This window comes from Astatotilapia calliptera, chromosome 6 (assembly GCF_964374335.1).
Source record: "Astatotilapia calliptera chromosome 6, fAstCal68.1, whole genome shotgun sequence".
In the NCBI taxonomy this organism is placed as follows: domain Eukaryota; kingdom Metazoa; phylum Chordata; class Actinopteri; order Cichliformes; family Cichlidae; genus Astatotilapia; species Astatotilapia calliptera.
In genome coordinates this window covers 39088776-39106958 of record NC_137427.1, presented here as the reverse complement: position 1 = coordinate 39106958, position 18183 = coordinate 39088776, and the positions used below count along the sequence as shown (strand labels likewise).

General features: G+C 39.9%; 1 protein-coding gene across 1 annotated transcript in view; it reads right to left on the bottom strand.

Moving 5' to 3' along the window:
* The window catches only part of LOC113024705 (glycine receptor subunit beta-like), a 79097-nt gene that overhangs the window by 47694 nt on the left and 13220 nt on the right, over positions 1–18183 (bottom strand). Inside the window, exons 2-3 of the mRNA XM_026171984.2 lie at positions 16759–16888; positions 6152–6258 (exon numbers count right to left, since the gene is read on the bottom strand). Coding sequence (XP_026027769.1) covers positions 6152–6258; positions 16759–16888 — 237 coding nt within the window. The remainder of the gene's footprint in view (positions 1–6151; positions 6259–16758; positions 16889–18183) is intronic.

Sequence of the window (18183 nt, the reverse complement as noted above, 5' to 3'; positions counted from 1 at the left end):
AATGATAATCCCTTACTTGAAAAAAGTAATCGGATTACCCATCTCTGGTCACCACTGTCCCATTGATAGATAAATAAATTAATTAATTAAAAAAAAACCCACACTATTTTACTTGATTTGACTCATACTGTTCAATCTAAAATATCAAAAAACCAAGTAAAATTTAATGGAAGAAACAACACAACAAAAATAATCCTACTGATCTTTCCATCAGAAGCAAGAATTCTGTGGTGTTTTATGTTATTATTTAGAAATCACTCTATAGACTTTGACTGCCATAAGAAACATTGATGGGACCATGTTAAACAAATGGCCCTGACTGCCTTCTTTCACTTAATCATCACTAAATTTAGAAATATCCTGACTCCGTGATGCTGACAAATTAGTTCATGCATTTGTTTCTTACTGAATTATTGTGATTCCTTACTATATAGCGCTTGTATTAATGAGGACTCAAAAGTCTTATAGTATTATATCATCTCAATATATCATCCTGCTGTCAGACTAAATTAGGGATTATACTTTCTGTCTCCACTAAGGTCCGCTTGAGTTCCAGTGACGTAAATTATCATCATAAGACAATTAGTATGAGGATCCATGCAAACACAACTGCCTGTTTTTTGTGACCATGTGAACTCCTCTGCAGAAAATTTACATTTCAGTAAGTATGCATTCACTCAGGAGCAACTTTTAAGGTGGGATGTTTTGATGCATATCAATAGAAGAATTGTGATTGTTCAGTTGGCCTTAATCATTGTATTAGTGTTGTGTAAATGATGACAGGCGACATCAAAATGACAGAGCAAGCTGTGTTTTGGGATTTTTCTTTTGAAGACTTTGAAATTCATCTTCATGGCAAAAGTCTTTCTTTACATTTAATGAAATTTAGATTGAAAAATCTATATAAAATTTGCATAAGATGATACTTGTCAAGATGTTGTTGGTGTGTAGAGAATGCTGATTGGACTGAAAGACAATAACCTTTTCTTCCTCCACTGACGGTGCCATATTGACATATGACTTTATTCAACAGAAAATCAAGGAAGTTATGAAACTAGTTATAAAACAGCTAAAGCCTTCCTTCTCTTTGCTTATGTTTCACTGTCTTGCCCACCCCACCCAGATCACAAAAAACATTTTCTACATGCTGTCTACCAAAAGACACAACTCAGCAAGAAACATGTATATTCCTCCCACTGACCTGCCCAACTCTATCCATTATCAGTATAATATTTTACTGCCAAAAAAACAGTAAAACAATCTCGTGAGCAATGTCATATCTAGATAACTAGAGCAGAAATTGCCAGGCTGTAAATACTGTTGAACAGCTAGCAATGCATACACATATTCTAGAGTACTTTAAGTATAAGTAGTTTGATAGCATCTCTTCTTTTCTGTATCCATCTTTCAAAGCTTGTCTTTAGCCTCCCTCCTTTTCTGGCCCTATTTAATGATTTGCTTGCACGAACAGAGCTGCTAATGTTAAAGTCATATCCTGCATTCTTCACTGGCTCGTGTCTTTATCAGTAGTGGCTTTCAAAGGGTAGACTTACTCATAGTAGTGACAGGACATTCGCTCTCCCTACCCCCACCCCTTTTCAGTGAGTGCTTGAATTACAGTGCCTGATAGGAAAGCTGTCACTCGAGCAAGGATTTTCTTTTTAGCCACTATTTCATTTTCTCCCACTCTGAAAATGCATTCCTTATTGCTAGTAATGGTGTTTGGTGGTTGATTTTATACACCTGTGGCAATGTGGCTACACCATCTCTGAATCGAGGAGGGGGTCAAAGGGTACATCTGTCACCATCTCACAATGCTGTGATTGCAGCCATTCCCCAACTCTCTGTGAATGGTACTCATGGCCATTGATCAGTGGTCTTTGATCAATGGTCATGACAATTTCCATATTAATGAAGAAACTGACCTCAAAGCCCATTGTTTGCCAGTGGTGGTAGTTTCAGTCATTGTGCAAATGTACTGTTTATAAGGTTGGAAACCTGCAGTCAGCTGAGATTGAAGAAGTCAGTTGGATGAGTGATGAAACGTTTCTCCCACTGAAAAATCCATGCCCATGTGAACAAAATCAACTTTTTGGGATTTACTTGCCTGATTGAGCATGCATCAAGACAAGGCTGACATGGTTTGGGCATGTACAGAGAAGAGATAGTGGATGGAAGGAAGGAACAAAAGAAAGAGACCTCAGAGGAGGCTCATGGATACATACAGAGGGCTGATGTGACAGAGGAAGATGCAGAGATAGGATAAAATGCAAGATGATCTGCAGTGGTGACCCCTATAGGAAAAAGCTGAAAGATGTTTGCACTATGAATAGTTGAAAGTGTTGAACTTTTTTCTTTTTTTGATACTTTATTTTTATGGTTTTTTTAAACATTATACAGGGGAGATAGAAAGTATCAACAAAACAGAACATAAAAAGATAAAGAAAAAAATGAATAAAATAAAATAATAATTTAAAAAAAATGGACTGGAAAAAAATTGACTTTTTCCTATAAATTAAAGTAAAACTTTTTTTCACAGAACTGTTGGACATCATAACAATTTAAGTTCAATGGTAAATTTCATATCCAACTTTTTTTTCTGCTTTGTTTTTTAATATACAGGGTGGGCCATTTATATGGATACACGGTAATAACATGGGAATGGTTGGTGATATTAAAGTCCTGTTTGTGGCACATTAGTATATGTGAGGGGGCAAACTCCTCAAGATGGGTGGTGACCAGTGTTGGTCAAGTTACTTGAAAAAAGTAATCAGTAACTAATTACTTATTACTTCCCCCAAAAAGTAATCCAGTTACTTTACTGATTACTTATTTTCAAAAGTAATTAATTACTTAGTTACTTAGTTACTTTTTAAAAACACGATTTACAACCTGAATAGGTGATAAAGTGATAGATCTTTCAGCCCAATTCTACTTTTTCTACATAATCCATCATACAAAATGTAATCAAATGGAAAAGTCTCTTTTTTTAACTTGTTTTATCAGTTTTAATCTTTTAACTTTATGCATCAAGCAAAAATTTAATTATATGCAACATTCTCTGACTTGAATAAATTAGTTTAACATTTAAACCTATTTTCTACACATTCCAGCACATAAAATAAAATATTTTTTGTGTTTACACTCACTCTTTCAAATAGATGCAAGTAAAACACAGCAGAAAATAAATAAAGTCAAAGACTCAGTGGTCCTGTTGCTCTATTTTCACCTGTAAAGCAGGACTGCGGTAGGCGGAGGGTTACCCTGGTGCAGGTGTGCCGCGGTCAGTTGAAGAATCCGCGAGTTTCTCTGTGAATTTCCCATTACGTCGTTGCGCACTTGGTGCTTGCTTGGAAGTTTAGGGGGGTTTTTTTCGCTGTAAAAAGAAGTTTTCATCCCACGCACGATGGACGCTAATGTTTTTGTCACTTTTTATGGAATCAAACTCAAAGTAAGGTCAGTACTTCCACGCTTTAAACGCTGCATGCTCATACTCTCTCCCACAATCGATATGTGATCCATTGTTGATCTGCACACAGCTGTTGTCACTAACGGCGCACTCGCTTACATCACTGTTGTGAGACATTCTCGCAAAGAATCACGGTTTTAGTAACGCAGTAACGCAGCGTTCCTACGGGAAAGTAACGGTAATCTAATTACCGTTTTTGCAATAGTAATCCCTTACTTTACTCGTTACTTGAAAAAAGTAATCAGATTACAGTAACGCGTTACAAGTAACGCGTTACTGCCCATCTCTGGTGGTGACCATGGTGGCCATTTAGAAGTCGGCCATCTTCGATACAACTTTTGTTTTTTCAATAGGAAGAGGGCCATGTGACACATCAAACTTATTGGTAATGGCACAAGAAAAACAATGGTGTGCTTGGTTTCAACTTAACTTTATTCTTTCATGAGTTATTTACAAGTTTCTCTTTGTTCACAGCCATTGACATGTTGAAGAGGTTAACACATGAGGAGCGAATCTAAATTGTGTTGATATCTGGTGAACGCAGTAACCGGGTCATTGCAGCAGATTTCAATGCAAGACACCCTACGAGACCACCCATCTCCCATGCTACAGTTAGCAAACTGCTTGCTAAGTTTCGTGAAACTGGTTCAGTGTTGGATTTGCCAAAATGTGGACGCAAGAAAAATGTCACTAATGAAGAAACATCAGTGGCTGTCCTAGCTTCATTCAGCAAGAGCCCACAGCGTAGCACTCGCCGCACGTCACTGGAGAGTGGCATTAGTCAAACATCGTTTCGGCGGATATTGGCTACTCACAAATGGCACCCTTACAAACTCCAGCTACTGCAGCATCTCAACGAGGATGACCCAGATCGGCGCACAGAATCTGCAGAATGGGCAAAACAAAAATTGGAACAGGACCCTCAGATCACGCAGAAGATTTTGTTCAGTGATGAGACAAACTTTTATGTAAATGGTGAAGTTAACAAACAAAACCACCGCTATTGGTCTGATACTAACCCACATTGGATGGATCCTCCAAGACTGTTGGAACAACAAAAGTGATGGTTTGGTGTGGTATATGGGGTACAACGATAGTGGGTCCATTCTTCATCAATGGAAACCTCAAGGCCACTGGATATTTGAAATTGCTACATGATGATGTGTTTCCCTCTTTATGCACTGAAGCTGGCACGTTCCCTGAGTTTTTCCAGCAAGATGGTGCACCACCACATTATGGGTGCCAGGTCCGAGCATTCCTAGATGAACAGTTTCCTGGAAAGTGGATTGGTCGTCGTGGGCCAGTTGAAAAGCCCCCAAGGTCTCCCGATCTGACTCCCTTAGACTTTTATCTTTGGGGTCATCTGAAGGCAATTGTCTATGGTGTGAAGATACGAGATGTGCAGCACCTGAAACTACGGATATTGGGTGCCTGTGCTGGCATTTCTCCTGCGGTGTTGCTATCAGTGTGTGAAGAGTGGGAGAAGAGGGTTGCATTGACAATCCAACACAATGGGCAGCACATTGAACACATTTTATAAGTGGTCAGAAACTTGTAAATAACTCATGAAAGAATAAAGTTACGTTGAAAACAAGCACACCATTGTTTTTCTTGTGACATTACCAATAAGTTTGATGTGTCACATGGCCCTGTTCCTATTGAGAAAACAAAAGTTGTATCCAAGATGGCCAACTTCTAAATGGCCACCATGGTCACCATCCATCTTGAGGAGTTTGCCCCCTCACATATACTAATGTGCCACAAACAGGACTTTAATATCACCAACCATTCCCATGTTATTACGGTGTATCCATATAAATGGCCCACCCTGTATTTTGAAAGCTAGGATTTGTTTTTTTACTTGTTATGTTGTTAGGTGCTATAATCTGTTGTAACCTCTGCTGCCCTCTTGCTCACGTTTCTCTTCAAAAAATAGTTTTAAATCTCAATGTGTCATAGCAGTGAATAAATAAATGAAGAATATATACAAACAAAATTCACTCAAATTCATGATTATTTTATGGCATATCATAAGACATAAATCACACTAATGGTAGTTATCAGACATAAGAGAGTCAAAAAATGTAAAGTATTTACCTGAACTTTCATAAAGAGATTTATAACGATAGATTTGTATGTGTTACTTATCATATATTTAACATACTTTCCAGATTCTGTCCAGTCTGCATTCAGCTTTCTTTTCATGATACCTGTTTGAAAAATGGGGTCCTTTAGCTAAAGGTATCCCATTTAATAATAATTTTATAATCAATATATGGTATTAAACAATGGGACACTGTCTGTACTGACAAACTGTTTGAAATCCCTACACTTTTCATATATGGAAGGAAAAGCATGATTCAAATTTACTATAATAGAGGCTTATACAATCGTGCCACAATCAATAGAGGAGCTATCATTAACAGGTGGGATTGATAGGACTTGACCAATGTCACCATGCACATCTGCAATAGAATGTTGAAAAGGTTTATGGTATGTATTATGCATGTGTTTTATGTCAGGAATGTCAGTGTCATGACCATTTCAACATATTTAAACCAAAGTCTGTCTTTAAACAAAAGTCATGAGTGCAGACTTTGCATGTATTTTGGGAAATGTGTTTTGACTTGATGAAAAGACAAATGTAATTCTGCATGGTGGTTGTATACACTGGAACTTTACCTTGAAAGTTAGGTCTTATTCTTGGGTCATAACTGACCATCAGACGATTCAAAATGTTGGAGGTAGAGTTAGCTGGAACCTGTGCCAAATCTTCTGGAGACAACTGCCTGTTAAAGAGGATGATATTGGACAATAATTAATATGATTTGAGCAGATGACAGATAAAAGTAATGTAAATAAAATAATTTAAATCTAAAATACTAAAAGTGTTAGAAATGATGGTTTCTTGATGGATACATATGACTTCATACTTCTGGGGGTGCCACAAGCAGGCAGCGGCTGATAGTGCTCCGGCTAATTCAGTGTCCTTGTAATCTGTAAGCTGAGGACCACCAGGTTCAGTATTTTAAAGTTACATATAACACGTTCACTCATCGATTCAGACAAGTACTTTTTCTGTGCTTAAGTGCTTTCTAGCTAACATTCATACTCTGATTAATGCATTGTGACGCAACTTGGGGTTAGTATTTACCAGACAAAAAAACAGTCAGGGGTTAAACCACCAACATTCCAATTAGTGGATGACCTGCTCTGCCATCTGAGCTACAGCCACCCCTGTCCTAATGGTCTGAGTGCATGTGATATACACTGTGAAAACCCAGACAGAGCATACTGCATCCTGGCAGTGAGCTACCTCCTGGTCCACCAGTGGGAAGTGACTGTAGCTCCATAAACTGAGATAAGTTGAAGTCAGATAGAGTCTTTGACAGAATGCAGGGTTAGAATGGGGGTCCCTCTGCTCTTGAAGGGGCTCTTTGGAACTGAGAACTCTGTCCCACCTGAGTGGAACATTGTTTTTCTGCAGGGAGAAGAATAGATGGCAGTGTGTCAACTCCCTGGATGAAAAAAGGCTGACCTCTGCCCTTCCAAAGTGACTACCTGAGGACAGAGTCTCCACTCTCGAGGACTCAGGCCCCCTCTCAACATGTCTGCCACCACATGCAAGGGCCCTGGCACATGAACTGCTCTGAGTGAGTGGAAGAGGGGGTGAGTCAACTGCCACAACCCAGTTGATACCTTGCAGAAGAAGGGAGATCCTAGGCCCCCCTGGACCTGACCCTTCTTGAGCCCCTAGTGCATCTGGACAGGCTACTTTGCATCTCCTCTGTCAAGTCTTCCAAGTCTGCTGCAATAGTTGGCCTCCTACTGGGCCAACATATCTGAAGGGTTAACTGGCAGTTCAGCATTAGTTAGAAAGCCATCTATAACCTTGCAGTTCCTGCTGCCGCAGGTGGCTTTGCTGAGACAGGCTGAGAAATGTTCTTGGTCGTGCATGTTAGCAAACCTCTCCTACATAGAGAGGACCATCTGTGCAAAACAGTGGGTGATTCATATTGTCTTCACACCAGGTATTTTAAGTCAGGCAGAGGCTGCAACTCCATCTGCAAGGGTCGACACTGTGTGGGTTCCTCAAACTCAGATGTGAATGCCACAGGGTTCTCAGGTTAAAATCCAGGGCCCTGGTTGCCCTACCATTAACCTCAGAGACAACTGCGAGGTGAGCGTGTGAGCATATAAATATATCTGCAAGCAATGCACTGGCTAGGGATCACAACCAGAATCAGAACAGAAAACAAAATGAAATAGTAATCCTGGATGCAGATTCATTAAGTATTGTGATGAATCTAAATACAGATGTGGAGTTGAAGCACTGGTCCTGTGATGCAGTCAAAACAACATGGACCTGAATACTCTCAAAAGCCCAGATAGGTTTGCAGAAAAAACATCATTAGTACTTGCTCTCGATTCAGGATTTGTAGAAATCTGAAGTCAGGAAACGACAAGACAACAGTGCAGACCCATCACACCCTGGTCACAGACTGTTCCAATTTTTCTCCTATGCTAGGTGCTGTTGAAGCACTGTATGCCAATACAGACAGACAAGCAGATATCTGTTCTGTTCTTTCTACTGGCCATACTCACATAATATCTGTACTGAAATAACATCCATGATGCTAACCAAAGCATGTTGTTTGTTCACACACTCACACATATATATCAGAGGCTTGGGAGCTTGAGAGTCCTACGCAGTATTGCTGCTGTTCCTAGGACTGCGCTGTTCTGGAAAGAGATCTTGGATGTGGTTCATCTATCACTATGGCTGTCTTCCTCTGCTTGTCCACCACTACTATGTCCGGTTGGTTAGCCATCAACAGGTTGTCTGTCTGTATCTGTGAGGAAACAGTTTAAGAGCCTGAATGCTCGTAAAGCTCCCAGCCCAGATGGTGTGTCTCCTGCCACTCTCAGACACTGTGCAAACGAGCTGCCCCCAGTGTTTTCTGGCATTTTCAAATCCTCACTGCAGACATGTCATGTGCCTGCCTGCTTCAAGTCCTCCACCATAGAAGTCCTGTCCCCAAGAAGCCAAGGATCACTGGTCTAAATGACTACAGACCTGTGGCTCTGGTCATAAAGTCTTTTGAGCGCCTGGTTCTCTCCTATCTCAAGACACTCAAGGCCCCCCTCCTGGACCCTCTGCAGTTTGCATACAGAGCAAACAGGTCTGCAGATGATGCTTCTGCCTTCAACACCATCATTCCAGACCTTCTCCGAGGGAATATGCCTGATCCCATCTGCCGGTGGATCACTGACTTCCTGACAGACAGGAAGCAACATGTGAGGCTGGGGAAGAATGTCCCGGATTCCCAGACAATCAGCACTGGCTCCCCTCAGAGCTGTGTTCTTTCTCCTCTGCTTTTCTCCCTGTAGACCAACTAGTGCACCTCCAACCACCAGCCTGTCAAGATAATTAAGTTTGCAGATGACACCACAGTTATCAGACTCATCTCGGACGGGGATGAGTCTGCCTACAGGATGGAGGCTGAACTCGGGTGTCCTGGTGAGGCCGCAACAACCTGGTGCTGAATGCCGAGAAGACAGTGGAGATTATTGTGGACTTCAGGAAGCAAACATCCCGACTCCTCCCCATCATCCTGACTGACACCCTCATCACCACTATGGACACATTCTGCTTTGTGGGTACCATCATCACCCAGGACCTCAAGTGGGAGCCCACCATTCCCTCCGTCATAAAGAAGGCCCAGCAGAGGATGTATGTCCTGAGGCTGTCAGGGTCCTGGGTATCCTGACCCAGCATGTTTAGTTCTTTGTGATTTTTGTATTATTGTACTTGTGTGAGTTATTCTATGGTTTCTAGTTTCGATCCCTTGCCCTTCATGTTTCTCTGTGTCCCCTCTGTTCTGTGTAAGTCTGTGTCTGCATGTTTGAGTTTCCCTCTGTGTCTTTCGGTTCTTAGAGTCCTCTGCCTTATGGTTTATGTCTCTGTGTTTTTTAGTTGCTGTCTCCACCGTGTCAAGTTCGCGTCTGTGTTTGATACTTCCGTTTTACTTTGTAGGTCCGTGTCTTATGTGAATGCGTCCTGCTTTGCTTGTCTCGTCAGTCCTGATTTCTCCCAGCTGTGCCCTCCTTCTGTGTCTCATTCCCCTCGTTACTTCCCAGTGTATTTAAACCCTGTGTACCCTGAGTTCTTTGTGTTTAAACCTCATGCCTGAGTGCCTGCATTTTGGGTCCAACTCCTGCCTGCCATACGAACAGTCTCTTCCCCTCTGCTGTTGGACTCATGAACAATAACCATAAGACTGTTCCCACCACTTGCTCAAACACATGACCCTGTATTGTGTTCTCTGTACCTGTTCCATTTTTGCACTGATCATCACCTGCATTCATGTATATATCAACCTGCTTAGCACTTTTTATTTTTATTTAAATGTTTCTCTTATCATATGTCTCGCACAAAGTACCGCAGCAATTTCCTAATGTTGTAAATCTGCTCAGATCTACTCACTCAGTTCAATTCACCTCAATTCAATTCAATTTTATTCATAGAGCATGAAATCACAACAACAGTCAGCTCGAGGTGCCTTATATAGTAAGGTAGATGCTACAATAATACATACAGAGAAAAACCCAATAATCATAAGACCTCCAATGAACATCTGCTTAGGCTTGTGTGTATTATATATATATATATATATATATATATATATATATATATATATATATATATATATATATATATATATATATTTTTTTTTATATGTATATATATATATATATATATATATATGCATGTATGTATATGTGTAAAAATAAAAAAAATATATATATATATACATATACACGTGTGTGTGTATATGTATATATATATGTATATATATATATACATATACAGTTTTTGTTTGCTACATGGATCATTTTAATTCATGTTGGTGTCTTTCCTTTCGTTATATTTCTTAAAGAGTTCAAAATGTGTTAATTACATAAATAAAATGTTAATTTTCTCTGTAGCACTTCATGGATTTCATAAGCAACACACGTTAGTTGTTCAAACAAAGCATAAAGGTAAAAAACAATATATACAGTGTTATCTTCATTTTAGATGTCAAAAAGTATTTGCGGCTCCCAGTGTTTTCTTTTGCGTGGAAACCAGGCCCAAATGGCTCTTTCAGTGTTAAAGGTTGCTGACCCCTGGTATATATTATTGTTGGGTCTACCTTACAATATAAAGCGCTTTGAGGTGACTGTTGTTGTGATTTAGCACTGTATAAATATAATTGAATTGAACTGAGTATTTCAACGTTTACTGTAGTAATTTTTAACACTCGTATATCCATACTTCTACTACGTTTCTGTACGTTTACCACCTCTGCTATCTAGTTATAGAAGACTGAAGGAAAATTTCACTCCTATTGTTTGTTTAGATTGTGGCTAATTGGAACAAAGAAATCCCAATGAGGATATGGGCCTTGAAAATGTTTTAAACTATATGTAAGGAACAGGACTTGAGTATTAGCCAACAGTTGCTAGTTGCTAAGGACTAGGATTTAACACGCTGGACTTATAAGTCAGAACAATGAATTTAGAGATCTTTATAAGGTTTTGAGTTCAGTGTTGAGTGTTAGGATCCGTACATTTCATTTTTTTAAATGAATGCTAAACTTTGCTTAATGGAGCTTTACAGCTTTATTGGATTTCTGTTGTCACTGTATACATCATGGTAGAACCAGAGACACACATTTCATTTCTACAGTTTCTCTTATGAAAAAGTCTTGATTTGAGCTAAATACTGAATTACTTGCCGTATTGAATTGCATGGTCTCTGCTCCTAGCATGGGCATACAGATTTTCTTTCATTTTTTCACTGTTACAGATTAGCAGTGTTAAGTCACTGATGGGCTCTGTTCAGAAACAAAATGTAGGACACTGGTATATACAAAGCATCAAACTTAAAATATATGAATGGCAATACTGACCAATAAGTGATTATATTATTAGTTGCTATAAGTGGCTATAAGTAAGATTTTAGATCACATAACAAACATAGGATTTTAGAAATCTTAAAAAAATATTTACGTTAATCAGTAATAATAATAATAATGGATACTTTATTGATCCCCATGGGGAAATTACTTGTTTTTCTCTGCATTTGACCCATTCACTCTGTGAAGCAGTGGGCAGCCCACTAAGCAGGCGCCCGGGGAGCAGTGTGTAGGGACGGTACCTTGCTCAGGGGTACCTCAGGGTGGCCGTTAAGTGGATTCGAACCGCCGACCTTCCGATCATGGGGCGACCACTTTACCTACTGAGCTATCCCTGCCCCATACGGTGTTCATGATAAACAAGTTACTGTACACGTAGACTTGTCACGTCCTATGACCCTGTGTTTGTGTTTTTGGACTTTTAATTTCTGGGGGTTTTTTTTGTTTGTTTCCACTTCACTCATTACCTTAGTTTGCCTGTGTTCCATTACGTTGTACTGTTTTTCATGTCGTACTGTGTTACTTTGTATTATGGGGGTTTATCCAGCTATATTTATATATGTTTATATATAAATATATGCGGTGGCCCCTAGAGACAAAACACGTACAAACTCCAAAACACATTTCTAGCATGAACTGAACTTCCAAACTTCCAAAGCAGAGCTACCTAGATGACTTAAATTACACAATTGAAAGCATGAAAGCATATGTGTATTGTTTGTGTATTTATACACAAGCATTCACATATAGTCAAATAATAAAAAACAAAAAAGTTTATTTACCTGTTATTACCAGATCCGGTCGTTGGTACTTGCTGGCTTGTGTAGCCACTAGGTAACAAAAGCTCAACACTGCCCCTAGCATCCTGGAGCACTTCTGTTGTCATTGTACTGTTTTGAGTTTTTATGTGCTTCTGAGTTTTTACGTGTTTTGGAGTTTGTATGTGCTTCGGAGTTTGTGCCTGGTGGACAAAAAATTGGTTAAGGGTTCCCCGAGCTTTCACGCCCCTCATGTTCTTCATGTGCCCACCACTAGAAGCATGCCTATGGAAAAAGTGCGCCGGCACACAGTGCAGTGCGCTTTATAGGTGTTATCGTGCACTTTCCCAGCCAGGTGTTTTCCTTTTCCCATTCCTCCCTGTACTTTTGCAGCCTATTTTTCTTTCTCTGAGGGGAACAAACATTGCTGCTCTAATGCTGGGCTTACTGGGCTTAATTCTGGCCCATTTTGAGATGATTTTTGAGTCGTGCGACCGATTTGGTGATTGGCCCAATTTTGGCCTTCATCGTGCACAGTGGCGTGTCCAGCGGGGTGGCCTGGGGGGGCACAGGCCACCCCCCCAACCAGACTGGCCACCCCAGGTGCCACCCCGAAGCTAAAACAATAAAATTTAATGAATTATCAAATGTACGATTATGGTTTCACAGTGAAGCTCAGATATCCGAGGGTAACTGAATGCAGCACCAGCTTCTGCAATATGCGCATCATGTTAGCAAAGGTAGGAGAGCCAAGCACGAAAGACGGCACCGCAGAAAACATTTTTTCGGCGAAAGATTAACAAGTTAACATAGCTGGACTAGCCATCGGACGTTTGCATGGTGGGCTGATGACTTATTAGGGGCGATCGTGGCTCAAGAGTTGGGAGTTCGCCTTGTAATCGGAAGGTTGCCGGTTCGAGCCCCGGCTCGGACAGTCTCGGTCGTTGTGTCCTTGGGCAAGACACTTCACCCGTTGCCTACTGGTGGTGGTCAGAGGGCCCGGTGGCACCAGTGTCCGGCAGCCTCGCCTCTGTCAGTGCGCCCCAGGGTGGCTGTGGCTACGATGTAGCTTGCCGTCACCAGTGTGTGAATGACTGGATGTGTAAAGCGCTTTGGGGTCCTTAGGGACTAGAAAAGCGCTATACAAGTACAGGCCATTTACCATTTATTTATTTTTTTTGTAACGGCATGAACAATGAGAAGTGGTGGATTGGCCACATGCTGGCCGATGTGTAAAAATAACTCAGTTGTTTGGTGGTGGCTATGGCGGAGCTTCCACAGAGGCAACAGGTGGATGAGGGAAGGTGAGGCAGGAGGAGAGACCCGAGGCAGCCGCCGGTCCAAGTGTCAGGTGAACTGAACTTCAGGTAAGAAGTTATGACCTGCAGTCTATCTGGGTCAGATATAAACCAAGTTTAGGTGCAGTTTATTTTCATTGTGCTGACTTTTTACAGTCAGTTACAATACCTCATACTGCGTGAGCTAGCATGAGGAGTTTCTATACAGCTGTTCAGTTGCTATGATGTTACTGATAGTGAACTTTATTTTATTCATAAGGTTAGTTAGTAGAGTTGCCAACAGCTCCTTAAAAAATGGAATGGTCCCTCATTCAGAGAAAATATTACGCGTTTCATATTGAGCTGAGAAGAGACGCAGTTTGTCCCGTACTTCAGCTAGGATGGAAAAAGACACAAAGCTGGAGTTATTCTGTCTTTACAGCTGCCTCTTCTATTGCTACTTCAATCATGAAACTGATCAATGATCAGCTGATCGTCTCTCTTGTTTGTTTATCGCCCACTTTGCGCCATGAAAGAGGAAACCAGCGGATGTCGCGCTAAACAACAGCAGCACGTTTAAGCTTGATCAGCTGTTGTTAGAATTTATTTAATATTAATTTCTAGTATCAGCTGATGTTTGCTGGAGCCACAGCTGTAAAGCTGCTGGTCATGATGTCGGTTTGGATATGTGGTGAGAGGGAAACATGAAGATGAAACCAGGCGATGTCCTTACTGAATCATCAGAGCTGAACAGGTGATGGAGAAACAGGTTTACCTTTTAGGTGACATGAATGAGTTGAAGGGAAGTTATGAACTGTTTCTGAGAGACAAATAACACCAGGATCCTTTTCTAAGTAGCTGACAGCTGGTAACTGTGCAGGGGCGGGTCTAGCAAAGTGTTGCCAGGGGGGCAGGTAGGGCATTAACAGGGAGAGGGGGGCACAAAGAAATACTTTTCTTTTTTATTCTCATTTAAAATATCTCGCTTTTATTAAATAATTATCTAAATCGTACAACCAAAGTTTTTATCTGACATAAAATGTATAGAAATCATACATATACCAAAAAGACAGTGTACATCACTGTCACAACAGTGTTTGTTTTCATTCAAAGGCTTTATGGCTTTAATACCTGGTGGGCCGGTCTGTAGTCAAAATGCCCAATTTTCTGTCCCAGTCCAGCCCTGCAGGTTAATACTGGCAGTGTCACCATGCCAGCTGACTGGATTTTATCATCAGCCAGTGTTGTTCTTTATCAATATTACCAAAGTTTACCATAACGCAGCATAGAAAGTATTTACTTGCTTTCAGGTTTTATTCAAATGTTAGTCTTTTCATTTGTTTCCCCACTTTTTTCCTGTTTCAAAATCAAACACCAGTTTGTGAGAAGATTATCTTCTTTTTTTTTTAACAGGCATTGGCTAATTTGCCAATTGTATGTCAAAAATGTTCATATTTTAATATTCAAAAATGTTTTTGCCCAAAACATATGTGCACTACATGTCAGTAAAAATACTATGCAAATATTGATGTCCTTGAATGCTGAGTAAACACTGACTGATTGTATCTCTTGTACTTTATCAACGCAGTATCTAAAAACTTTGCACCGTAGTGGTTAAAATCTCATTCTAATAAGAGTTAAAAGCGCATTCGGTTATTAGGTTTACAGGGTTATTGAATTATGGTTAACGGTTGGTAGAATTGTTTTTAACATTATCTGCCAATTACATCTGCCACCCTTCTCCAAATCTGTGCCCCTACCTGGCCCCCCCAACAAAAATTTTCTAGACATGCCACTGATCGTGCGTCGTGTAGTATACGTGGGGTAACAAGAAGCGATTAACACCTCACGACCAGCTCCCGATCATCAATCGCTCGTGAGGGTGTCACCACAGCCGCTCACACTGCTCACGGGCAAACACGTAAACGTCGGTGAAAAAGACGAAGCAGCACGGCTGTGCGGCCTGTGATCTGGACACAAGCGATGGAGGCACAACTTGTAGAACTTTGGAAAGCTCATCCGAGCCTTTTCGATGTGGCATCACAAAATTATCACGACCACAACAACCGTGAAAATAGTTGGATTTACATTGCTGCTTAATCACAGCTGCCTGATCAATGTTTTTCATTAGCAATTTAGCAAAGTTGATGGTGGTGGTGTGCGTGTCTGTGAAAGACAGAGAGAGAGCGCGAGCGAGCGACATAATTTCTGTTATAACCTTCATTTTATGGAGGCACAGTGTGAGCACTCAGGTCGCATCAGAGCATCAGGCGGTATAGTGTGAGACCCTGCATCGTGACCGACCAACTTCTAACCTCTGCGAGTCAATCGTGCAGTTTGAGCAGGAGCTGAATAACGTGACTGAAAAAATCGCACAGTGTCTGCCCAGCTTTAGGTGTACTGTCGTCCGAGACTTGCACCGCAGTGTCGGCGTTTGTTTCCCTGTTGGCCATGCTTCTTGTTGTGGTCATCTGTTGTCTTCCGGTATTTTCTCCGCAAGCGACCTTTCCTCGACCAATGAGATGAGCGGTAATCTGAATTGCCATACTCAAATTGTCATAAGTGTGGTGTCAGCTCATTGGTCACAAAGCAGGAGAGGGGCTGGGAATTATGATTTCAAACAAAGCGTTAATTCCATAAACATTTATAGACTACTTTTGATTCTCACTGTATTACGGGACAAAGTGCGTCCCTTATTAGCTCAATACGGGACGTGTACTTTTGTTTCTAAATACGGGACGATTCGGTTTTTTAAGGGACGGTTGGCAACCCTAGTTGTGGCGTTAACGTCATTTCAGATTAACGCTGACAGCACTAGTGGGAACACAACGAATATGACTGCACATTTACTCTGACATCATCCTAGTGCAAAGACAAGTGGAAGCAGACAAAAACAACAAGCATGCATGCTACAAACTTTACAGAGTAATTTAGACAGCCGTTAGCACAGGATTCTCCTTATGGGGACCTGATATGTTTAATATGCTGCTGAGAATATAGCCCTGAAGAAGCGTATAGTATAGCTTTTATTTTGGAAAGAGCCATTTCTCTGTAATAAACTCTCTTTTCCAAAGATCAGTGATTTCTCGATCAGATAGATTTATTTTTTTTATTACTTTGTTGTTTCAGCAACATTAAATTTAAAAACTGTACTTTTGAGTTAAAATATATATTTATAATTTTAATAAATGACAAATTAAAAAGGCATGAACATTTTTTTGTATCGAAAAAATATCGAACTGTGACACCAAATATATATATATATATATATATGACAACTGTATGTTACTCACGATGGACAGACAACTTGCTTTCCTTTTTTTCCTTTCTTTGTGGATTTTCCTTCTTTACTTGAGGCAAGTTGCCAACAGCAGAGCAGCAAAAGCAGCAAAATCACTGGCCTCAATCCAACAGCCATGGTGCCTGAAACAGAGTTTAATACTGGCCTCAGTACATACAACATATAGCTTAAAAAAAGAACAATATTGTTGCAAACTTAGCACAAGATTTCACCACATGTAGGAATCCACTAGAATTTATTTTTTTATGCATATCATTATAGATGTGATTACGTTTTGGAAATACATCACTTTGTTTGAGACTCTTTACAGTATTTATCTGTGTCTATGCTATCACATTCAGCTTAAAGCTTGAAAAATACTTCACTGAAATTTGTCCTAGAAATGTTCACGGAGTATAAAACAGAAAGGTATTTAGCTGACAAACTAGCCAGACAGAAATAATAATGAAAATAAATAATAATAATGATCTATTATTGCTGTGTCCCTTATAAACCTAGGAGTGGCAGCACCATTTATACTCGCCTCATCTTAATTGGATATAGTTATTCAATTCATTAAGTGTTAATCCATATATCTACGGTCAAGGACATTTTTTAAAAGCAGGATGCCACTTTCTACATGAAAATGGTATATGTAGGTTTTTGAGATGCCTCACTTGAAGTATTTTACCATTATATTTTATCAAGATATTTAATGTGACAAAAAATCATGTTAAGAAGAAATAAATTCATAGCTACAGAAATCACTTTTTACATTCTTTGGTTTTATACATGTAGCTTACAGTATATGTACTAAAAGTCTGTATACTCAGTAATGCAGCATTGGTACATATTGGTAGGATGGCCTTGATTGTCTATGAGTAACAATAATAATGACATGTTCAGTGACCTTTCTGACACAGTTTTAATGGTGCACAGTTTGCAGCCAATCAAAAAAGTTCAGTGTCATTGCCCTTCCTGATCTGTAGGTGTCACTGGCTCTGATGCTCCCCGAGCTGACCACATCAAAATACAACATCCTCTTCACTATAAACTGAAGAATTTTGTGGCACATGTTGAAAGACCTCAGCTTCCTCGGAAAATAGAGCCTGTCCATAGAATGTTTTTTTCTGGGATAGTAATGCTAATTCCAACATTTCAAGTTTATGAATGTTTTTGCTATTGCTATATAAACAATTAATATTTGGTTAAAGTTCAACTTCCATTCAAAGGTTTTTGGAAAATATTTTGCAACTTTTTGGAAAATTGTTTAATTAATAATAGCCTTTATACATCCTCCTCATTCCATCTGAAGTTGATCACCATTTCTTTGTCTTTGGCCTTATTAAGATTCAGAAGATGATGAGTCAATAAAATGAACAAGATTTCTGTACTCCTTGCCCATCATTTTAAAAGAGCTATCCAAGCACAAGCAAAA